Source organism: Equus asinus, chromosome 8 (genome assembly GCF_041296235.1).
Source record: "Equus asinus isolate D_3611 breed Donkey chromosome 8, EquAss-T2T_v2, whole genome shotgun sequence".
NCBI lineage: Eukaryota > Metazoa > Chordata > Mammalia > Perissodactyla > Equidae > Equus > Equus asinus.
The window spans coordinates 91,709,594-91,734,092 of NC_091797.1; the positions used below are offsets into that span (position 1 = coordinate 91,709,594).

At 44.0% G+C, this 24,499-nt stretch overlaps 1 protein-coding gene across 9 annotated transcripts in view; it reads left to right on the forward strand.

Moving 5' to 3' along the window:
* EMID1 (EMI domain containing 1) overlaps window positions 1-24,499 on the forward strand; it is a 48,274-nt gene that overhangs the window by 13,964 nt on the left and 9,811 nt on the right. For 4 of the 9 annotated variants that reach the window (XM_044775620.2, XM_070516321.1, XM_070516322.1 and 1 more), the window contains exons 4-13: window positions 1,170-1,253; window positions 2,400-2,461; window positions 3,999-4,119; window positions 4,388-4,438; window positions 4,520-4,609; window positions 5,385-5,531; window positions 6,550-6,639; window positions 6,784-6,836; window positions 7,289-7,351; window positions 7,455-7,499. In XM_044775620.2, the coding sequence (XP_044631555.2) occupies window positions 1,170-1,253; window positions 2,400-2,461; window positions 3,999-4,119; window positions 4,388-4,438; window positions 4,520-4,609; window positions 5,385-5,531; window positions 6,550-6,639; window positions 6,784-6,836; window positions 7,289-7,351; window positions 7,455-7,499 (806 nt within the window). The remainder of the gene's footprint in view (window positions 1-1,169; window positions 1,254-2,399; window positions 2,462-3,998; window positions 4,120-4,387; window positions 4,439-4,519; window positions 4,610-5,384; window positions 5,532-6,549; window positions 6,640-6,783; window positions 6,837-7,288; window positions 7,352-7,454; window positions 7,500-24,499) is intronic. The other 5 variants (XM_044775626.2, XM_070516325.1, XM_044775629.2 and 2 more) reach the window with 2 other exon arrangements.

Here is a 24,499-nt window from a genome sequence, read left to right on the forward strand (position 1 = left end):
TTGAGCTGGGCTATCTAAAGCGCTTAGCACTGGGCACGGCTCACTGTGGCATCCCCCTGCCTACAGGGCCCCTGACCCCTGCCCCAGCCCTGGGCTGCCAACCCACCTTCCTCCATCCTGGGAGAGATTTACCCCCTGTGCCAGGGCAAGTCACAGGCCTGGCCCCAGCGAAGGCCCCGTGGTGGGACCTGGAGCAGGGTCTGGCAGCCTGCGTGCTGGGGGCCCGGCCAGAGGGACCCGTCTGGTTTGAGTTCCCGGCGCCTCTCACTCCCTGCACCAACCCGCAGCCTGGCTCTGAGCTGCCAGGCCCGCGCCTTATTTGGGTCTTGTCTCCCCCCAGACAATACTTCTTGGCCTTAAAAGGCAGGCCTGGGGGGGTTGAGGGGGCAGTTGCCACTGCTGGCTCCAGAGCCCCTCCAGCTGTGCCCCGCTGCCCCTGGCTTGTCCAGCCCATCCCTCCAGCTGTGGAGAAAACCAGGCCCCCAAAGCCAGACCAGCCAGGGCGGCCTGCTCCTTGGAGGGGTGGCGGCAGGGGTGGGTTCCTGGAACGGGTCCCCCTTGCCCTCCCAGGCAGCCAGCCGCCCTCTGGTTTTCATTTAAAACCAGCGCTGGATCCACTTCGGCATCTTCTTACCGAGTGGGGCAGGGAGAGGGTGGACAGTGATGTTGCAGCTGCCGTTCACTGAGTACCTACTGTGTGTCAGGCCCTGTGTGTGCACAGTAGGCCCTTTGTACACATCGCCATCCTCAAGCCTCACACCAGCCTGGGAGGTGTAGAGGCCTTATGATCCCATTTTACAGGTGGGAAAATAGGCGGGTCCAGAGAGGACAAGTCACACAGGTCAGCAAGTGGCAGGGCTGGGACCCGACCTCGCATCTGTTAGCTCTAAGTTCTTAACCCATGCAGTTTGCTGGGGTCATAGGGGAAGCCCCCAGCCTCACTCATAGCCCCCATCCATTGCCAGCCCCATCAAGTTGGCAGCCTTGTTCCATATCAGCCCAGTTCATGCTGTGTGACCCAGGTAAACTGCCCCACCTCTCTGGGCCTCTGTCTCTCTCTGCCCTGAATGGAGTAGGGAGCCCTGCTGGGGCTGCAGTGGCAGGCGAGGGGGTCTGACAAAACAGGGATGGCGCGGGCCAGCAGGACTCTCACCCCCACTGTCCCTTAGTTGCAGGCTTCTCTGGCTTCGTGGAGCCTGGCTGGTCGGGCAGCGCCATGAGGCGGATGGCACTTCGGCCCACAGCCTTCTCAGGTGGGTCCTGGGGCAGCTGCTGGGAGTTCCCTTGGGCTAGGGGAGGTGGAGGGGGCACAGGCAATGTTGTGATTGTCCTAAAAGCCAGCTGGGTCCAGCAGTAGAGGGTCAGGGATAGCACCCTGCCCTTGCTCCCCGCAGGCTGGAAAGAAAACTGCCAGGGGGACAGGAAAGGCCCCAGAGGGGAGTCTGACCTGAACCCAGGCACCGCGAGACCCGTGATGCCCAAACTCTTGCAGACGTGGGTCTGAGTCCCCAGTTTCCTCTTTTTCTTTAAACTGTGCTTTTCTGAGCGTCTGCAGTGTGCGAGGCGCCTGGCCAGGTGTTTTCCATCATCAGCTTGTTTAAACCTCACAGCTGTTCCCCACCCCCAGGAAGGCATCATTGTCCCCATTTTAAAGAGGAGGAAACTGAGGGTCAGAGGGGGGACGTGCCTTCCTGAGGCCCCACAGCGAGGAAGGGGCAGCACTGGGACTCGACCCCAGGCTCTGTGCTTGTCAAGCACTCTCTCCACCCTTGCTCTGGGCTCAGCGTCCTCAGGTGTGAACGGGGATGACACTCGTCCTAACATGTAGCAGCATCGTGGTGAGGACTGGAAAGACGAGCTTGTAAAGCGCTTGGCCCGGAGGTGCCTGGCAGCCAGGCGGTTCCATAAGCACAGGAACTGTGATGAATAATTTAGGAGTATCGTGGGGAGGCTGGAGGAGCTGGATGGTGGTTCTGGAGGGAGGGTCAGCGGGTGATACCTCTGAGGCCAGCCCAGTCCATCTGTGGTGTGTCAGTCCCCAAAGCCGGCAGGCCCAGGCCAGCCCCACCCAGGTGGGAAGCGGCAGGATTTCCTGCCCTGGTTTCCTGGAAGGGAGTCATTTTGGCTGCAGAGGCTGCGCAAGTCGGGTCCCTGGTCCTGCTATGGGAGAAACGGTCCACTCTAGAGGCTCCGGAGCCAAGGGAAACCCACAGGGCATGGCCCACCCTGGACCCACATGCCCTGGGGTCTGGACCTACCCTTTCCTTGAGCTGGGCTGTCTAATGGGTTGGAGTCATCAGGTGTCTTTCCCCTCCCTCCATCCTGCCCCCAGGGGCTGAGAGGTTCCAAGGGAAACCTGGGACCCCTGGCCCCAGCCCCAGCCGCCTCCCTCCCCACAGGTTGCCTCAACTGCAGCAAAGTGTCGGAGCTGACTGAGCGGCTGAAGGTGCTGGAGGCCAAGGTGGGTGAGCAGCAGCCCTCTTGTCTTCCCCCACCCCCTCTTGGCACCCCACATCCAGCCCACTCAGCGTCCCCACAGTGCAGCTCTGAGCCGAGCTTCGATACCCACGGGCAGCTGACTTCCCTGCCAGGCGTGCACCACCCTTCTGTTGGTTCCCATCCAACTTTTTCAGCCCCCCGTCCAATGCCCTTCCCCAGGAAGCCTGCTCAGTCAGCCAGCCTGGCCTGCTCTTCCTCCAGGAGGCCCGTGAAGCTCCCCCTGTGCGTCCCCATCCCCATCCCAGCCAGACAGTCATAGGCACCCCCCGAGTCCGTAGCTGGGTCCCCTCCGTGCCCTGTCACCTTCACCCTTTGTCTTTCCTGCCGTAATATTATCTTCCCAGTTTCAAAGGCAAAACATCTATTGCGCATCTCAAATTATTTCAAGATAAAAAGTTTTTAACCATTAAAAAGTAAGACATTCTAAATTTAGAAACAGGAAATATTCAGAACCATGAAAAACCTACCAAAAAGCCATTCGCGGGAGTTGCCTGTGCCCCCAGAGAGCACGAATGTCGAGATTTAAGCATCTTTTCTTCCAGATTTTCTAAACACATGTAGAGGTGTATACACTTCGTCTGCACATCCTTTCCTCCATCATTCCCTTCTCTGGGAATTTATCTTAAGAAGCTTACATGCGAAGATGTTTACCAAAGTGTTAACTATTAACAGGAAAATTTGAAAACCAGACGACAGAAGGGGTGGTTGCATAATTAGGGAGCGTGGCTCTGTGGAATGGTAGACGCCATTAACAACACCTCCATCTTCTAATGTGAAAAGATGCTCGTGGTGTAGCAAGTGGAAAAGCCAAGCTTCTGAACAGCATGTGCTAGAACCTGTTATGAGGCCCAGGAACCCCACACTGCTCCCCAAGCTCCCTCCCAGGAGAAGCCGGCATGAGGGGCAGTTGGATCTGGAGAGTGGGTCTCAGTTCTGGGGCTGCCCAAGAGTTTCAGCTTTTCTCTGGACAGGCCCACACGATCCCGCACCCCCTGGTCAGTGGCATTCTGTCCTCTCTTTCATCCTCAGTCAGTGGCTCAGGGGGCCTTTCAGAGTCTCCCCAACACTGGGTCCAAAAGTGGTTTTATACACCTCGGGGCCTCTGTGTCATGTCAGACCCTCCCAAACATTCCTCCAAATTTAGTAAAAGTCCTTTCAGCCTGTGGTGCGTTAGCAGGCCAAGCGAAGTTTCATATCATTTATGCAGGTAAGCGTAGGGAAAAAAACGCATGACGCAGCAAACATGGCAACAGTCACAGACCTCAACTTGGGTGGTAGTGATGGTGTGTAATGACTTTTCTACAATGAATGTGATGAACTGTGCAGTTTGAAAACCACAGTCACGTCTGATGAAGTTCTGGGCCCTTGTGAGCCTGGATCTCCACTCCGAGCTGGCTTTTGCTGGCTGCATGGGCCTCCTGCCCCCCATACTGGAGGCCCCGGCTGGCCTGTCCCTGGTGAGACCCTGGTACCCACCCCATCCCTATCTTCCTCCACAGGTAGCGGTGCTGACTGTCATGGAGCAGGCAATACCCCCAACCGCAGCTTCCCCCAAGGACCTGGCCCTGCTCTGGGGCTCCCCAGCTGCCCAGGGCAGCCCTGGGGATGGAGGCCTCCAAGGTGAGTGGGTCAGTGGGGAGTCCATTCCCACGTAGGAATGAGTCGGGGGGGTGAGAGTCCCATCCTCAACCTGCTGCTGGCTCCCAGCTTGACCCGCTGTGGGCCCCGGTGTTCCCAGCTCTCCAGTGGGCCTGAAGGGATGGTCTCCAGGGGCCCCTGAGCGGTGGTGTCCTGGGAGGCCCAGCAGTTCCTGCCCTCGCCCCCTGGTGAAGCTGGGGGCAGGACTCTGGATGACGCTGACCCCTGCCTACCATCCCCCCATCCCCAGGGCTACCTGGAGCCAGAGAAAACACGAGGGCCCCACTGCTCCCTCGAGATGGTAGGTGCTGGCTTGGAGGTGGGCCAGGGGTGGGGTAGGAGCAAGGTGGGAACTGCCAAGCTGATGAGCTTTCTCCCCCAGATCGGGTTGGTGTCCGGGGGCTTCCTGGGCCCATTGGCCCCAAGGGAGACACCGGCAGCCGTGGCCCGATGGGGATGAGAGGCCCACCAGGTGAGTGTGAGTGCCCCAGCACTGCTCCCCCAGCTCCCATGGCCAGTCCCCCTAGGTGGACCCTGACTTGGCCAGAGGTGGCCTGGGCCCCTTCCACCACACCCCTCTCAGCTCACCATCCTTCCACTCATGCCTGGGCTCCCCCAAACCCTCTTTTGCATTTGCTCGGCCTGTGCTCCCTGAGCACCTACTCCCAGCAGACTCTGAGCTGGGCACTGGGGTGGTATCAGACAGGTCCCTGCCCTCCTGGAGCTCCTGGGCTGGTGCGGCAGGGGCAGGGGATTTGGGAGACAGGGCATGGCAGAGGAGAAACAGCAGTGCCCCTCGCCATGTGGCCAGAACTGCTGATATGGGAGCCTGAGGGAAGGAAGCCCAGACCCAGCCTGGATGAGGTGGGGGTCAGGGAGGGCTTCCCAGGGGGAGTGACATCTTAGGTGAGGCCTAAAGGTTGACCTTAAGTGTATACCAGGCAGAAAAAAGGGACTGAGAGAGGGAACAGCTCATGCAAAACCCTGAAAAGGAGAGAAGAGAACGTCCTGGAAATCAGCGTTTGCTAAGCACCTACTGTGTATCAAGTGTCCATTAAAAGCCCCCGGGAAGGGCTGTGTTCATCACCCTACTAGATGACCAGGGAGGTCAGAGCTAGGACCTGCCCGGGCCTGTGGCCTCCAGCCCTCTCATACCCGCTGCCCCAGGCTACCTCGTCCTGCCCCCTTGCAGCCCCCCAGGCCTCCCTGCCTCCTGCACACCCATCAACCCCCTGGTTCTGTTGCAGGTCCACAGGGCCCCCCAGGGAGCCCTGGCCAGGCCGGAGCTGTGGGCACCCCTGGAGAGAGGGGACCTCCAGGCCCACCGGGGCCTCCTGGCCCCCCTGGCCCCCCAGCCCCTGTTGGACCACCCCACGCCCGGATCTCCCAGCATGGTGAGTCCCCACGGTCACGACAGGTCAAGGTAGGGGTCAAGCTGGCATCACCATCCCCACAGTCCTGCTGCCATCTACCAGGCACCTTCTATATACCAGGCTTGCCCTTGGTCAGCCACTTGTCACTCAGTCCTCTGACAGGTGCTGTTGTCCTCCTCTGTTCACAGACGGGGAAAACTGAGGGCCACAGAGGGGCAATCACGCCAGGCCTTGGGGAGCCGGCTTCAAACCCAGGGGCCTCCAGAGCCTTGCCCAGAACTTCTCGGCATCAGGCCCTCCTGCCGTGTCCTCGAGCTGGCCAGGATCCAACCCTCAGAGCACTGGGGAGCTCAAGGCCTGGCAGCAGGAAGTGAGCCCTGAGCTCCCAAGGACACAGCCCTGGCCCTGTGCTCAGAGAGGCCCCGGCTCCCTCCACCCAGCTGTGCTCTAATGTGCAGCTTTCACCTCCCCAGCCTGACCCACACGTGTGCTGCCAGTGGTCAGAGCTTGGAGTGCCACATTCAACCCCATCTGTGCCATATCTTTAGTGTGTGACCAGGCACCATTCATTCATTCTCCCATTCATTCCATCTCACCATTCATTTTCCCTTTCCAAGCCTCTGTTTCCTCATCTGTATGATGGGGTAGTGACAGTGCTGGCCTCCCGGAGCTCCATGACACCCATGCTCAGAAGCCTGGCACAAAGTAGGTGGGCAATAAATGGCAGCTTTTATTGTTCCCATTGGACATGTGACAGTACAGGCTCAGCAAGGTGGAGAGTCTTGCTGGATGTCACCTGCTGGACTGTGGCAGGGTTAGAAGCCAGGTCTCCCTGCCTCATAGTCCTGCATGGCCAACACTCTCCCCTCTCTCCAACTGTGGAACAGGTGCCTGCTGGCCCCAGCCGCACTGTAGGCTGTCCCACAGGGCAGTCAAAGCTGGCCTGGCAGAGGTGGCAGGTGAAGACTGACCACCCCACTCCGCTCAGCCCTGCCCAGCCCAGCCCAGCCCTGCTCACTCACTGTCTTTTCTCCCCCAGGGGACCCGTTCCTATCCAACACCTTCACTGAGACAAGCAGCCACTGGCCCCAGGGACTAGTTGGACCCCCAGGCCCCCCAGGGCCCATGGGTAAGTTGAGTCCAGGTCTGGGGTAAGGGGTGAGGTTGAGGAATGGCAGAGGGACTAGGGCTGTGGCTATCAGGAGGGAGCTGATGGTGGACTTCCTGGCTTTGTACTGTGTTGTGGTCCTGACGACATCCTGTCTTATTCCAGGTCCCCCTGGACCTCCTGGTCCCATGGGCATCCCTGGGAGTCCTGGACATGTGGTGAGTATTGTTCCAAGTTCTCCTACTCATCTGTCCACCCACCCACCCACGCGTCCGCTTGTCCATCCACCCACTCACCCACCATCTCCATCTCCATCCATGCTTTTATTCATTTATTCAGGTGTTTATGGAGCACTTAATATGCAAACTTTCCATACATCTTCTCATTCAATTTATGTAACAGGAAGCAAGTATTGTTGTCACCTAAGGCCGGAAAAAGGTAGAGATTCTTGCCCTAAGGCTATGGCCAGCACCTGGCAACTTCCAGATCAGAGTGGGGACTAGCCAACTCCGGGCCGTAACTCTGAACCCTGAGCTGTATGAACTGCCTGCTCTACTTGGGCATTGGGCCCAGGCCAAGCTGGGGCTCCCTCCCCAACCCCTCTGCCCCCCAAGTCCCTGCCCACTCCACCTGCCCCAGCACAAGGCTGAGGCCCTGTCTTGTTGCTCAGGGACCCCCAGGCCCCACTGGACCCAAAGGAATTTCTGGTCACCCAGGAGAGAAGGGCGAGAGAGTGAGTATTGAGGCAGCCTCTGGTGGAGGATTCTGGGGAGTCCTGGGACCCAGGCTCAGACCCCCCAACAGCTGACTCCATTCCTCTCCTCCCTCCCACACAGGGACTGCGTGGGGAGCCTGGCCCCCAAGGCTCCACGGGGCAGCGGGTGAGTGATGCTGCCCACCATGCAGCAGCCCCTCCCACAGGCCCAGACCCCTGCCCTGGGTCCACCCACTGCGGCCAGAACTCCTGACACGCTCCCCTGTCCAGGGCATGCTGCACCTCTCTATTTCCCTGTCTCTGGATCTTGTCGGCTTCTTAGGATCAGGTCACCTCCATCTCCCTCACTCTGGCTCTGTGTCTCTGTATCTGTTTCTCTTTCTCTCTCTTTCCCTCTGTGTGTCTCTCTCTCTGACTTTCTGTATTTCATTTTTTCACCCTCCATCTTTCCAACTATGATTGTATATTTGTCTCTTTCTCCCTTTAGTTTGGTCAACTTTTCCTTTGCATATTTTGAAGCTTTGTTATTAGGTGCATAGATATTTGGTATTTTAACATCTTCTTGGTCCTTTATCTTTATGAAGTGAATATCTTTCTCTCTGGTAATAGTCCTTGTTTTGAGTTCTACTTTGGTATTAACATAGCCACACCAGCTTTCTTATGCTTAGAGTTTGCATGGTATATCCTATTCAATCCTTTTACTTAACAACTGGTGTCTTTCTGTTTAAAGTGCATCTCTTGCAAACAACATATACTTGGGTCTTGCTTTTTTTTTTTTAAACAATCTGTTGAATTCATTTACATTTAATGATATGTATAATTATTGATATGGTTTGGTTTAAAAGTCAACCATCTTGCTATTTATGTTCTATTTACCCTATCTCTTTGTTTCTTTTGTCCCCTTTTCCTGCCTTCCTTTGGATTGAGTACTGTTTGCAATTCTGTTTTATTGCTACCAATGACTTTTTAGCTATACTGCATGTTACTTTTTTATGGTTCCTCTAAAGATGACAATATGCATCCTTGGCTTCACAATTTACTTGAATTAATGTTATACCGTTTCATGCACAAGCAGGAACATTACAACTGTGTAATTCACCCTCTTCTGTCCTTGTGCTATTGCTGTCATATATTTTACTTCTGCATTTGTTATAAACCCCACAAAACATTGTTGTGATTATTTCTTTAAACAGTTGACTTTTAAAGAGGTTAAGAAAACAAAGAGAAATAGTCTTTTGCATCTACCGATGTATCTATCATTTCTATACCTTCCTAAGCTCCAGACTTCCATCTGGTATCATTTCTTTTCAGCCTAAAGAATGTCCTTTAGCTTTTTTTGTAGTGTGGGTCTGCTGGCAACAAATCCTCACTGCTTCTGTTTATCTGAAACTGTGTTTATTTTACCTTAATTTTTTTTATTGAGGTCATAATAGTTTATAACATTGTGAAATTTCAGTTGTACATTATTTGTCAGTCACCATATATATGTGTCCCTTTATCCCTTATGCCCACCCCCCAACCCCCTTTCCCTCTGGTAACCACTAATCTCTTCTCTTTGTCCATGTGTTTGTTTATCTTCCACATATGAGTGAGATCATGTGGTGTTTGTCTTTCCTTGTCTGGCTTATTTTGCTTAACATCATACCTTCAGGGTCCATCCATGTTGTTGCAAATGGGATGATTTTGTCTTTTTTATGGCTGGATAGTATTCCATAGATATATCACATCTTCTTTATCTAGTCATCAGTCGATGGGCACTTGGGTTGCTTCCACACCTTGGCTGTTGTGAATAATGCTGCCATGAACATAGGGGTTCATAAGTCTCTTTGAATTGTTGATTTCAAGTTCTTTGGATAAATACCCAGTAGTGGGATAGCTGGGTCACGTGGTATTTCTATTTTTAATTTTTTGAGAAATCTCCATACTGTTTTCCATAGCGGCTGCACCAGTTTGAATTCCCACCAGCAGTGTATGAGGGTTCCCTTTTCTCCACATCCTCTCCAACATTTGTTTTTGTTTTTTTTTTTTGTCTTGGTAATTATAGCCTTTCTAATGGGTGTAAGGTGATATCTCATTGTAGTTTTGATCTGAACTTCCCTAATGATTAATGGTGTCAAATATCTTTTCATGTGCCTGATGGCCATCTGTATGTCTTCTTTGGAAAAATGTCTGTTTATGTCCTCTGCCCATTTTTTGATCGGGTTGTTTGTTTTTTTGCTGTTGAGTTGTCTGAGTTCTTTATATATTTTGGAGACTAACCCCTTGTCAGATATATGATTTGCAAATATTTTCTCCCAGTTGGTGTGTTGTCTTTTTGTTTTGTTCCTGATTTCCTTTGCCTTGCAGAAGCTTTTTAGTCTGAAGTCCCACTTGTATATTTTTTCTTTTGTTTCCCTTGCCTGAGCAGACATGGTATTCGAAAAGATCCTTCTAAGACTGATATCAAAGAGTATACTGTCTATATTTTCCTCTAGGAGTTTTATGGTTTCACATCTTATCTTCAAGACTTTGGCCCATTTTGAGTTAATTTTTGTGTATGGCAAAAGATAATGGTATACTTTTATTCTTTTGCATATGGCTGTCCAGTTTTCCAACACCATTTATTGAAGAGGCTTTCCTTTCTCCATTGTATGTTCTTAGCACCTTTTTCAAAGATTAGCTGTCCATACATGTGCAGTTTTATTTCTGGGCTTTCAGTTCTGTCCCATTGATCTGTGTGTCTGTTTTTGTCCTGGTACCATACTGTTTTGATTCCTATAGCTTTGTAGTATATTTTGAAGTTAGGGATTATGATGCCTCCAGCTTTATTCTTTTTCCTCAGGATTGCTTTAGCTATTTGGGGTCTTTTGTTGTTCCATATAAATTTTAGGATTCTTTGTTCTATTTCCATGAAGAATGTTGTTGGAACTTTGATCAGGGTTGCATTGAATCTGTAGCTTGCTTTAGGTAATATGGACATTTTAACTATGTTTATTCTTCCAATCCACGTCCATGGCATATCTTTCCATTTCTTTATGTCATCATCGATTTCCTTCAATAACGTCTTATATTTTTCATCGTATAGGTCTTTCATCTCCTGGGTTAAATTTATTCCAAGATGTTTTATTCCTTTTGTTGTGATTGTAAATGGGATTATATTCTTGAGTTCTCTTTCTGTTAGTTCATTATTAGAATATAGAAATGCAACTGATTTTTATAAGTTGATTTTGCACCCTGCAACTTTGCTGTAGTTGTTGATTATTTATAATAGTTTTCCAATGGATTCTTTAGGGTTTTCTCTATATTAAATCATGTCATCTGCAAACAGTGAGAGTTTTACTTCCTCATTGCCAGTCTAGATACCTTTTACTTCTATTTCTTGCCTAATTGCTCTGGTCAAAAACTCCAGTACTGTGTTGAATAAGAGTGGTGAGAGTGGGCACCCTTGTCTTGTTCCTGTTCTCAGAGGGATGGCTTTCAGCTTTTGCCCATTGAGTATGATGTCAGCTGTGGGTTTGTCATATATGGTGTTTATTATGTTGAGGTACTTTCCTTCTATACCCATGTTATTGAGAGTTTTTATCATAAACAGATGTTGGATCTTGTCAAATGCTTTCTCTGCATCTATTGAAATGATCATGTGGTTTTTATTCCTCATTTGTTAATGTGGTGTATCACATTGATTGATTTGTGGATGTGGAACCTTCTCTGCATCCCTGGTATAAATCCCACTTGATCATGATGTATGATCCTTTTAATGTATTGCTGTATTTGGTTTGCCAATATTTTGTTGAGGATTTTTGCATCTATATTCATCAGTGATACTGGCCTGTAATTTTCCTTCTTTGTGTTGTCCTTGTCTTGAGTTTGGGATCAGAGTGATGTTGGCTTCATAGAATGCATTAGGAAGTGTTCCATCTTCTTCAATTTTTGGAATAGTTGAGAAGGATAGTATTAAATCTTCTCTGAATGTTTGGTAGAATTCTCCAGGGAAGCCATCTGGTCCTGGACTTTTATTTTTTGGGAGGTTTTTGATTTCCGTTTCAATCTCTTTACTTGTGATTGGTCTATTCAGATTCTCTATTTCTTCTTGATTCAGTTTTGGGAGGTTGTATGAATCTTATAATTTATCCATTTCTTCTAGATTGTCCAGTTTGTTGGCATGTAGTTTTTCATAATATTCTCTTATAGTCCTTTGTATTTCTGTGGTATCCATTGTAATGTCTCCTCTTTCATTTCTAATTTTATTTATTTGAGCCTTCTCTCTTTTTTCTTAGTGAGTCTGGCCTAGGGTTTGTCAATTTTGTTTATCTTCTCAGAGAACTAGCTCTTAGTTTCATTGATCCTTTCTATTGTTTTTTTGGTTTCAATTTCCTTATTTTGGCTCTAATTTTTATTTCTCTCCTGCTGACTTTAGGCTTCTTTTGTTCTTCTTTTTCTAAATCTGTTAGGTGTAGTTTAAGATTACTTATTTGAGATTTTTCTGGTTTGTTGGTGGTCCTGGACTGCTATGAATTTCCCTCTTAGGACCACTTTTGCTGCATCCCATATGAGTTGGTATGGTGTATTTTCATTTTCGTTTGTCTCCAGATATTTTTTTATTTCTCCTTTAATTTTTTCAGTGATCCATTGGTTGTTCAGTAGCATTTTGTTTAGTCTCCATATGTTTGTCACTTTCCCACCTTTTTTCTTGTAGTTGATTTCTAGTTTCATAGCATTATGGTCAGAAAAACTGCCTGATTTGATTTCAATCTTGTTAACTTTATTGAGGATTTTATTTCAATCTTCTTGAATTTATTGAGGCTAGCCTTGTTTCTCAACATATAGTCTATCCTTGAGAATGTTCCATGTGCACTTGAGAAGAATGTGTATTATGCTGTTTTTGGATGGAATGTTCTATATATGTCTATTAAGTCCATCTGGTCTAGGTTTTCATTTAATTCCAATATTTCCTTGTTGACTTTCTGTCTGGATGATCTATCCTTTGATATAAGTGGGGGGTTAAGGTCCCCTTCTGTTATTGTGTTGCTGTTAATATCTCCTTTTAGATCTGTTAATAGTTGCTTTATATACTTTGGTGCTCCTGTGTTAGGTGCATATATATTTATAAGCATTATGTCCTCTTGGTGGAGTGTCCCTTTTATCATTATATACTGCCCCTCTTTGTCTATCATTTCCTTTTTTATCTTGAAGTCTGCTTTCTCTGGTATAAGTATGGCAACACCTGCTTTTTTTTTGTTTGCCATTAGCTTGGAATATCATCTTCCATCCCTTCACTCTGAGCCTGTGTTCGTCTTTAGAGCTGAGATGTGTTTCCTGGAGGCAGCATATTGTTGAGACTTATTTTTTAATCTATCCAGCCATTCTGTGTCTTTTGATTGGAGAATTCAATCTATTTACATTTAGAGTGATTATTGATATATGAGGGCTTAATACTGCCATTTTATCACTTGCTTTCCAGTTCTGTATTTTCCTTGTTTCTCGTCCCATGTATTTTGGACTGCCAATTCAGTTTGGTGGTTCTTTATGATGGCTTTTTCACTTTTCTCTTTATGTATCATTTGTGTCTCTGTTCTGATTTTTTGTTTAGTGGTTACCATGAGGTTTGTTTAAAAGATCTCATAGATGGGATAGTCCATTTTCTAATAGCCTCTTATTTCCTTGGTCTAAGCAGGTTCCATCCTTTTCCTCATCCCTGTCCAAGTTATTGTTGTCACACTTATTCCATTTTGTGTTGTGAGTTTATGGTTAAAATGAAGTGATTATAGTTATTTTTGATGTTTTTCTTCCCTTTATCTTTAATGTTGTAATGAAGTGATAGCTAACCTGTTCTGATAGCTGCAATTTTATGATTTTGTCTGCCTATTTATCTCCTTGCTCAAAGGTTTGTAAACCCTTTCTTTTTTTTAGGTATGAGGGCCTTTTTGATCCTTTATTGTAGAGGGGCATCTTGTGGTGATGAACTCCCCCAGCTTTTGTTTATCTGGGAAAGTTGTGTTTTTTTTTTTTTTTTGAGGAAGATTAGCCCTGAGCTAACATCTGCTGCCAGTCCTCCTCTTTTTGCTGAGGAAGACTGGCCCTGAGCTAACATCCGTGCCCATCTTCCTCCACTTTATATGTGGGATACGTACTACAGCATGGCTTACCAAGTGGTGCCATGTCCACACCCGGGATCCGAACTGATGAACCCTGGGCCACCAAAGCGGAACGTGCAAACTTAAGCACTGCACCACCAGGCCAGCCCCTATCTGGGAAAGTTTTTATTTCTCTAGCATAACTGAAGGATATTTTTACTGGATAGAGTATTCTTGGCTGAAAGTTTTTGTCTTTCAGTATTTTGAATATATCATTCCACTCTCTCCTAGCCTGTAAGTTTTCTGCTGAGAAATCTGCTGAAAGCCTGATAGAGGTTCCTTTGTAGGTTTTTTTTCTTCTGCCTTGCTGCCCTTAATATTTTTACTTTGTTGACTTTTGCCAGTTTTCCTAATATACGCCTTGGAGAAGGTCATTTTACATTGACATAATTAGGAGTTATATTAGCTTTTTTCATTTGTAATTCTGGCTCCTTCTCCAGGTTTGGGAAATTCTCTGCTATTATTTCTTTGAACAAGCTCTCTGCTCCTTTCTCCCTCGCTTCTCCCTCTTTAATACCTATAATCCTTATGTTGCATTTCCTAATTGAGTCAGATATTTCTCAGAGAATTTCTTCATTTCTTTTTTAGTCTTAGTTCTCTCTCCATCTGAAGTAGGTCTATATTTTGTCCTCTAAATCGCTAATCTGTCCTCTGTAATATCAGCTCTGTTATTTAAGGACTCTAGACTTTTTTCTTTATCTCATTCATTGTGTTTTTCATCTCCGACATTTCTGATTTTTTTTTTTTATGGCTTCAATCTCGTTTGTGAAGAATTCCCTCTGTTCATTAATTTTATTCCTGATTTCATTGAACTGTCTTTCTGAGTTTTCTTGTAACTTATTGAGATTTTTTTTATGATAGCTATTTTGAATTCTCTGTCATTTAGATCGTGAATTTCTCTGCCTTCAGGATTTATTTTTGGGTGCTTGTCATTTTCCTTCTGGTCTGGAGTGTTAATGTACCTCTTCATACTATTTGATGGGGTGGATTTGTGCCATAGCATAGTGGCAGTATCTGTTCACAGATTCGACCTACTGCCACTGTTGGGGGGCAGGAGCTGTGTATTCTGGGCCTGCCATGATCCCTGGTAGCTGTGCCTGTCCTTTGGAAACTGTACTGACAAGGCCCATGTGTGTTTGCATGCTTGCCACCTCTGCTTTACAAACGTATGTGTAGGCGCTCTGGTAAGGGTCCCTTGCTCTGGCCTACAGGCAAGCTGGTGTGCCAGGTAGGGGAAGGGGTGCTTTCTTTCACATGCATGATCTTGGGGGCACTCTGGCTCTGCACTTGCTCTCTGCCCTCCTGGGGTTCTTGGCTTGGTGAAGGGTCCACGCCCATCATGATTGCTTAACCTCTTCTGTGTGGAGCTTTCCCACAGGTTAGGAGGCAACTCTGAGAGTGAAGGCATTCCCACAGAGGGCTGCCCCTTCTCCCCTCTCCTCTCAGAGCCACATGGGGTCCCTCACCCTAGGTCACTGCCATTGGGGAAGGGAGAGGAGATCCCCTTACCTCCTTCCACTGCTTCTTGGGAGGGGTTCAGCACTTCCACCTTCAGACGTATGGCTATGTGGCTCTTCAAACATCTGTTGTGTTGTGTGAATGTCCTCTCTTGGTTTATGAGTTTCCTTTTCATTTTGTCTTAGGGGATTGATTCTAAGAGCATCTGCCATGATGCTGACATCACTATTTTTCCTTAATTTTTGAAAGATATTTTCACTGGATATAAAATGATAGGCTGGCAGTTTTCTTTCCTTTTAGCACTTTAAAGATGTTATTCCAAGTCTTCTGGCTTACATAGACATTTACAATTTCTCATGAAAAATTGACTGTCTTCCTTATTGTTGTTCCCTTGTATATAATTTGCATATTTTCTTTGGCTTTTAAGATTTTCTCTTTGGGCTAGCCCTGTGGCCAAGTGGTTAAGTTCACACACTCTGCTTCAGCCCCCCAGGGTTTTGCTGGTTCAGATCCTGTGCATGGACATGGCACCGCTCATCAGGCCACACTGAGGTGGCGTCCCACATAGCACAACCAGAGGCACTCACAACTAGAATCTACAACTATGTACTGGGGGGCTTTGGATAGAAAAAAAAAAGAAGAGGAAGAAGATTGGCAACAGTTGTTAGCTCAGGTGCCAATCTTTAAAAAAAAAAAAAGAACAGGATTTTCTCTTTACCCTTGGCTTTCAACAAATTGATTATGATGTGGTTGAGTGTGATTTTTCTTTGTGTTTATTCTACTTTGTGTTCACTGAGATTCCTGGATCTGTAAGATTGCTGGGGTTTTGGTTTTGGTTTTGTTGGTTGTTTTGTTTAGTTAATAAAATCATTTTTCAGAGCAATTTTGAGTTCACAGCAAAATTGAGTGGAAAGTACAGAGGAACCCCTGTCCCCACACATGCAGTCTCTCCCACTGTTGACGTCTCACACCACAGTGGTACATTTGCTACAATCAGTGAACTCACATTGATATATCGTTATCATCCAAAGTCCCTCGTTTGCATTAGAGTTTACTCTTGGCGTTATACATCCTATGGGTGTTGACAAGTGTATAATGATGTGTATCCATCATCGTAGCATCATACGGAATAATCTCACTGCCCTAAAAATCTTCTGTCCTCTGCCTATTCGTCCCTCCTTCCCCTTTAAATCTTGGCAACCACTAATCTTTTTACTGTCTCCATAGTTTTGCTTTTTCCAGAATGTCATATAATTGGAATCACACAGTATGTAGGCTCCTCAAATTGGCTTCTTTCACTTAGTAACGTGCATTTAAGTTTCCTCCATGTCTTTTCATGGCTTGCTAGCTCATTTCTTTTTAGCTATGAATAATATTCCATAGTATGTACCACAGTTTATTTATCCATTCACCCAGTAAAAGACATCTTGGTTGCTTCCAAGTTTTGGCAATCATGAATAAAGCTACTATAAACATACATGTGCACGTTTTTGTGTGGATGTAAGTTTTCAGTTCATTTGGGTAAATACTAATGATTACGATTGCTGGATCGTGTGGTAAGAGTATATTTAGTGTTGTAAGAAACTGCCAAACTGTCTTCCAAAGTGGTACATTATTTATGTTCTCACCAGCCATGAATGAGAGTTCCTATTGCTCCACATCCTCACCAGCATTTGCTGTCATCAGTGTTTTCAGTTTCAGCTATTCCAATAGTTGTGTAGTGGTATCTCATTTTAATTTGCAATTCCCTAATGACATATGATGTTGAACACCTTTTTATTTGCTTCCTTGCCATCTGTATATCTTCTTTGGTGAGGTGTCTGTTCAGGTCCTTTGCCCTTTTCTCCCCTTCACTTTACTGACATATAATTGACAAATTGTAATTTTTTTAAAGTGTACAACATGATGAGTTGTTAGACCTATACATTGTGAAAGGAGTCCCGCAATCAAGTTAATTAACATGTCCATCACCTCACATAGTTACCTTGTGTGTTTGTGTGTGTGGTGAGAACACTTAAAATTCTACTCTCTTAGCAAATTTCAATTGTACAGTACAGTATTATCAGCTATAGTTACCATTATATATTCAATCCTCAGCACTTAGTCATTTTTTTCTTTGTTTGTTCTTTCTCTTCTCTCCAAAGCACAAGTACATAGTTGTAGGTCATCCTAGTTCTTCTATGTGGGATGCCTCCACAGCATGGCTTGATGAGTGGTGAATAGGTCTGTGCCCAGGATCTAAACCTGCGAACCCCAGGCCACCGAAGCAGAAGTGCAAACTTAAGCGTTTGGCCACAGGGTCAGCCCCCAGACCTTAGTCATCTTATAACTGAGTTTTTCCCTTTTACCAACCTTTCCCCCATTTCTTCACACCTGTAGCTCCTGGAAACCACCATTCTACTTTCTGTTTCTATGAGTTCAACTTTTGTTTTTAGATTCCACGTGTAAGTGATTCCATGCGGTATCTGTTTTACTTATTTTCTTGATCCATTTATCCACTGACAGACACTTTGGTTGTTTCTGTTCTTGGCTGTTGTAAATAATGCTGCAATGAACATGGGAGTACAGATATCTCTTCAGGATAATGATTTCTTTTCCTTTGGATATATACCCAGAAGTGGGATTGCTGGATCATACGGTATTTCTATTTTTAATTTCTAGAGGAATCTCTGTACTGTTTTCCAATTTACATTCCCAGCAACACTGTACAAGGGTTCTCTTTCCTCCACATCCTCACCAGCATTTATCTCTTGTCTTTTTTTTTTTGAAGAAGAAGAAGAAGATTGGCCCTGAACTAACATCTGCTGCCAGTCCTCCTCTTTTTTGCTGAGGAAGACTGGCCCTGAGCTAACATCCATGCTCGTCTTCTCTACTTTATATGTAGGACGCCTGCCACAGCATGGCTTGACAAGTGGTGCATAGGTCTGCACCTGGGATCCAAACCAGTGAACCCCAGGCCGCTGAAGTGGAATGTGCAAACTTAGCTGCTGTGCCACCGGGCCGGCCCGTCTCTTGTCTTTTTAATAACAGACATCCTAACAGGTGTAAGATGATTTCTCACTGTGGCTTTGGTTTGTATTCCCTGATGATTAGTAATGTTGAGCATCTTTTCATATACCTATTGACCATTTGTATGTCTTCTTTGGAAAAATATCTATTTAGGTCCTTTGCCCATTTTTTAATTGGGTTGTTTGGTTTTTTTTGTTACTGAGTTGTATGAGTTCCTTATACATTTTGGATATTAACCCTTTATTAGATAAGTGGTTTGCAAATATTTTCTCCCATTCCATAGGTTGCCTTTTCATTTTGTTGATGGTTTCCCTTGCTGTGCAAATGCTTTCCTAATTGGGTTGTTTGTTTTCTTATTGTTGAGTTTTAAAGTTCTTTGTAATTTTGGATACTACTTCTTTATCAGATGCGTCTTTGCAAATATTTTCTCCCAGTCTGTGACTTGTCTTCTCCTTCCTTTGACATTCTCTTTCGCAGGGCAGAGGTTTTTAATTTTTGTGAAGTCTGGCTTATCACTGATTTTTTTCACAGATCATGCCTTTGGTGTTGTATCTACAAAAGGCCTTGCCATAAACAAGATCATCTAGGTTTTCTCCTATGTTATCTTCTAGGAGTTTTATAGTTTTTCACTTTACATTTAGGTCTGTTATCCATTTTGATTTAACTTTTGTGAAGGGTGTAAAGTCTGTGTCCAGATTGATTTTTTGCATGTAGGTGTCACTTATGCCACTTGTTCCAGAACCATTTGTGGAAAACACTGTCTTTGCTCCATTGTATTACCTTTGCTCATTTGTCAAAAATCAGCTGACTGTATTTGTGTGGGCCTATATCTGGGCTCCCTGTCTGTTCCGTTGATCTGTTTGTCTGTTCCTTCACCAATCCCACGCTGTCTTGATTACTGTAGCTGTACAGTGAGTCTTGTAGTTGAATAGTGTCAGTCCTCTGACTTTGTTCTTCTTCAATATTGGGTTGGCTATTCTTGATCTTCTGCCTCTCCATATAAACTTTATAATTAGTTTGTCAATATCCACAAAATAACTTGATAGGATTTTGATTAGGATTGCATTGAATCTATAGATCAAGTTAGGGAAAACTGCCATCTTGACAATATTGAGTCTTCCTATCCATGAAAACAGAATCTCTCTCTATTTGGTTCTTCTTTGATCTCTTTCATCAGAGTTTTATGTAGATCTGGTACATATTTTGTTAGGTTTATACCTAAGTATTTCACTTTTGGGGGTGCCAATGTCAATGACAATGTGTTTTTAGTTTCAAATTTCACTTGTTCGTTGATGGTATATAGGAAAGTGATTGACATTGTATCCTTCAATCTTGCTATAATTACTTATTAGTTCCAAGAATTTCTTTGTCAATTCTTTGAGATTTGCTATGTAGAATACCCTGTCATCTGCAAACAAAGATAATTTTATTTCTTCCTTCCCGATCTGTCTATTTTTTGTTTCCTTTTCTTGTCTTAGTCATTAGCTAAGACTTCCAGTATGATGTTGAAAAGCCTTGGTGAGAGGGGACATGCTTATTTTGTTCCTGATTTTAGCAGGAAAGCTTTGAGTTTCTCACCATTAAGTAAGATGTTAGAAGTGTTTTTTGTAGATATTCTTTATCAAGTTAAGGAAGTTCCCCTCTATCCTGGTTTGCCAAGCTTTTATCATGAATGGCTGTTGGATTTTGTCAAATGCTTTTTCTACATCTATTAAAAATGATCTTGTGATTTTTCTCCTTTAGTCTGTTGATGTGACAAATTACATTAATTGATTTTCAAATGTTGAACCAGACTTGCATACCTTCAATAAATCTCACTTGATTATGGTGTATAACTCTTTTTATACATCGTTGGATTCAATTTGCTAATATTTTGCTGAAAATTTTTGCATCTACGTTCATGACAGATATTAGTCGATAGTTTTCTTTTCTTATAATATCTTTGTCTAGTTTTGGTATTAGGGGAATATTGGCTTCATAGAATGAATTGGAAAATATTCTCTCTGCTTCTATCTTGTGAAAGAGATTGTAGAGAATTGGCGTAATTTTTTCCTTAAAGGTGTGGTAGAATTCAGCAGTTCTGGATCTGGTGTTCTCTGTTTTGAAATGTTACTATTGATCCAATTTCTTTAATAGGTATAGGCATATTCAGATTGTCTATTTCTTCTTGTGTGAGTTTTGGAAGATTGTATCTTTCAAGGAACTGGTGTATTTCATCTATGTTATCAAATTTATGGGCAGAGTTTTCATAATATTCCTTTATTGCCCTTTTAATCTCCAGGGAATCTGTAGTGATGTTCCTTCTTTCATTTCTGATATTAGTAATTTGTGTCTTTCCTCTTTTTTTGTTAATTTTCCTGGGTATGGGCTTATCAATTTTATTGATATTTTCAAAGAACTGGCTTTTGGTTTTGTTGATTTTCTCTTCGATTCCCTATTTTCAATTTAATTGATCTCTGCTCTGATTTTCATTATTTCTTTTCTTTTGCTGTCTTTGGATTTAATTTGCTCTTCTTTTTCTACTTTCCTAAGGTGGAAGTTTAAATTATTGATTTTAGATTTTCCTTCCTGTCTAATATTAGCATTCAGTGCTATAAATTTATCTCTAAGCACTGCTTTTACTGCACCTCACTTTATTTTCATTTAATTCAAAATATTTGTAAATTTCTCTTGAGAGTTCTTTGATCCATGTGTTATTTAGAAGTGTATTGTTTAATCTCCAAGTATTTGGGGATTTTCCAATTATCTTTCTTTTATTGATTTCTAGTTTAATTCTACTGTAGTCTGAGAACATACACTGTATGATTTCTATTCTTTTGAATTTGTTGAGGTATATTTTATGGCCCAGAATGTGTCTGTATTGGTGAATGTTCCACGTAAGCTTCAGAAGAATGTGTAATCCGCTGTTGTTGGATGAAGCGCTCTGCAGATGTCAGCTATATCTAGTTGCTTGATGATATTGTTGAGTTCAACTGTTTCCTTATTGATTTTCTGCATGCTGGATCTGTCCATTTCTGACAGAAGGTGTAAAGTCTCCAACTATAATAGATAGTGGATTCATCTATTTCTCCTTGCAGTTCTACCAGCTTTGGCCTCATGTATTTTGATGCTCTGTTGTTAGATGCATACATGTTAAGGATTGTTATGCCTTCATGGAGTATTGATCACTTTGTCATTATGTATTGTCTGTCTTTATTCCTGATATCTTTCTTTGCCCTGAAGTCTGCTCTGTCTGAAATTAATATAACTACTCCCGCTTTCTTTTGATTACTGTTAGCATGGTATATCCTTTTCCATCCATTTGCTTTTAATCTATATGTGTCTTTACATTTAAAGTGAGTTTTTTGTAGACAACATATAGTTGGGTCTTGTTTTTTTAATCCACTCTGATAACCCTGTCTTTTAATTGATGTATTTCAACCATTGATGTTTAAAGTAATTATTGATATAGTTAGATTAATATCTACCATATTTGTTACTGTTTTCTATTTGTTTCCTTGTTCTTTGTTCCTCTTTTCACCTTCCACACTTTTTCTGTCTTTTGTGGGTTTTTTTTTTTTTTTATTTTTTCCTTTTTATCCCCAAAGCCTCCCGGTACATAGTTGTGTATTCTTCGTTGTGGGCTCCTCCAGCTGTGGCATGCGGGACGCTGCCTCAGCGTGGTCTGATGAGCAGTGCCATGTCCGCGCCCAGGACTCAAACCAACGAAACACTGGGCCGCCTGCAGCGGAGCGCGCAAACTTAACCACTCGGCCACGGGGCCAGCCCCGTCTTTTGTGGTTTTAATCAATCATTTCATATGATTCCGTTTTCTCTCCTTTCTTAGCTATGTCAGTTATACTTCCTTTTTTACTTATTTTATTGATTTCTCTAGAGTTTACAATATAGAATTACAGCTAATCCAAGTCTACTTTCAAATAACACTATACTGGTGCATGGTTGTTGCAGGTGCCTTACAATAACAAAATATTCCCAGTTCTTCCTTCCCATTCTTTGTGTCATTGCTGTCATTCATACACAAGCATATGCAAGCATATATATACGTGTGTATATATATGTATATGATCTAATACATTTTTTGGTATTATTATTTTGAATAAACTGTTATCTGTTGGATCCATTAAGAATAAGAAAAATAAAAGGTTTTATTTTACTTTCATTTATTCCTTCTCTGATGCTCTTCCTTTCTTTATGTAGATCCAGGGTTCTGACCTATATCATTCCCTTCTCTCTGAAGAACTTCTTTTAACATTTCTTGCAAGGCAGGTCTACTGGCAACAAATTCCCTCAACTTTTGTTTGTCTGAGAAAGTCTTTCTTTCTACTTCTCTTTTGAAGGATAATTTCACAGGGTACAGAATTCTAGGTTTCTGGTTTTATTCTCTCAACACTTAAAAAATTTCACCCCACTCTGATCTTCTCTAATGGTTTCTGAGGAGAAGTTGAATGTGATTCTTATCTTTGTTCTTGTAAGTAAGGTGTTTTTTCCTCCAACTTCCTTCAGAATTCTTCTTTATCTTTGATTTTCTGAAGTTTGAATATGATATGTCTAGGTGTAGTTTCTTTGGTATTTATCCTGCTTGGTGGTCTCTGAGCTTCCTGGATCTGTGGGTTGGTGTCTGACGTTAGTTTGGGGAAATTCTCAGTCATCATTGCTTCAAATATTGCTTCTGTTTCTTTCTTCTCCTTCTGGTCTTCCCATTACACGTATGTTATACCTTTTCTAGTCGTCCTACAGTTCTTGGCTATTCTGTTTTGCTTTGTTCAGTCTTTTTTCTCTTTGCTTTTCAGTTTTGGAAGTTCCTATTGTCATATTAGCAAGCTCAGAGATTCTTTCCTCAGCCATGTCCAGTCTACTAATGAACCCTGAAAAGGCATTCTTCATTCTGTTACAATTTTTTTCATCTCTAGCATTTCTTTCTCTCTTTTTGAAATATACATGCAAAATATCTTTTAACCTGAAAAGTCTAAATAATATTAAATCATATGCCTGTGTGCCCAACAAGCTTAAGAAATAGAACCTTATCAGTAGTTTTGAAGTCCCCCATGTGCCCCTCCCCTGTCACTTCTTCCTTGAAAGGTTTCTTTAAGGGAGTATGAAATCTTGGCCAGGAAACTGAAGGACTTGTGACTGCAGGTAGTGTTTTTATTGTTTTTTCCTGCTCTAGGTAGAACTTCAAGGAGAGGATGATCTGGTAAATAAATGGCTGAAATCCTGTTGGGTTTGTGTTTCTGGACCATGGCTCCTAATAACAGAAATAAGGCCTTTTGCTAGAGTTGGAGTAGTTCTTAAGAGGCCTGGGAAAAATGTGATTGCCCTGAGCTAATTGACCCTGTGAAGAGGACCTTCAACTGAATTCTAGCATTTCTTTTTGATTCCTTCTTAAAGTTTCCATCTCTCTGCTTACACTATCCATCTGTTCTTGCATGTTGGTCGTTTTTTCCATTAAAGCCCTTAGCATATTAATAATAGCTTTTTAAAAAATTCCTCATCTGATAATTCCAACATTCATGCCATGTCTGACTCTGGTTCTGATATTTGTTCAGTCTCTTAAAACCATGTTTTTTGCCTTTATGTATGCCTTGTAATTTTTGGTTGAAAGGTAGGCATGATGTCCTGGGTGAAAGGAACTGCAGTAAATAGGCCTTTAGTAATGTAGCTGTGAGGTGTGGGGAGAGAAGAAGCATTCTATCTTCCTGTTACCCTGGACGCTGGCCTCTGAATTTCACCAGCATTTCTCAGTTTTATTTTGTTTTGTTTTCCTCCTTAGGTGGGACAGGTTGGCTAGAGGGGGCTGGACTCGAGTATTTCCCTACCCCCAGGTCGATTAGGCTCTGATAAGACTCCAGTAGGTTAGGCTGTGGTTATAAATAGTTTCTCCTGAGGGCAGGCCTTGTTAAGAAGAACAGAATGATCTGGCATATTTCAAGATGGTTCCTTTTGCCTGTCCCCCTGCCAAAAACACAAGGAGATTTTTCTCTGACATTGAGGACCTGATAGAGCTCCTGGAGGTAAAACTCACAAAAGTGTGGGAACCCCCCCCCAAAGACTGGGTCCCCCTGGAATTTTTAACTCTCAGAGTTGTCTACACTGAGCTTCCAGCACATTGTCAGTTATGTTTATGTTCTCCTAGCCTGGGACTGGTTCCCAGGGAGGTTTCTGCTCCAGTAAATTGTGATCTGCCTATCTGTCTCTACAATTTTGGGGGCAGTGTTTTGCCCTGTGACCTCACGTCTTTGATGGCTCTAAGAAGAGTTGTTGAGTTTTCAGTTTGTTCAGATTTTTACTTGTTGTTAGGACAGAATGGTGACTTCCAAGCTCTTTATATACTAGACCAGAAACCAGAAATGTGTCTTGTTTTGTTTTTAAATCAAATTTGGAAAAAATTCAGTTGATATTTCTTCAAACATTTTTTTTTCTGTTCCTGTTGTTCTCTTCTGTCCCTCTGGAATTCCACTTACACCTAATACTCTCTCACGTCTTTGAGGCTCTGTTAATTTTTTTAAAAATCTTTCTTCTATGTGTGTCAGTTTGAATTATTGCATTGACCTGTCTTTAAGTTAGTTGGTTCTTTCTTCTATTAAGG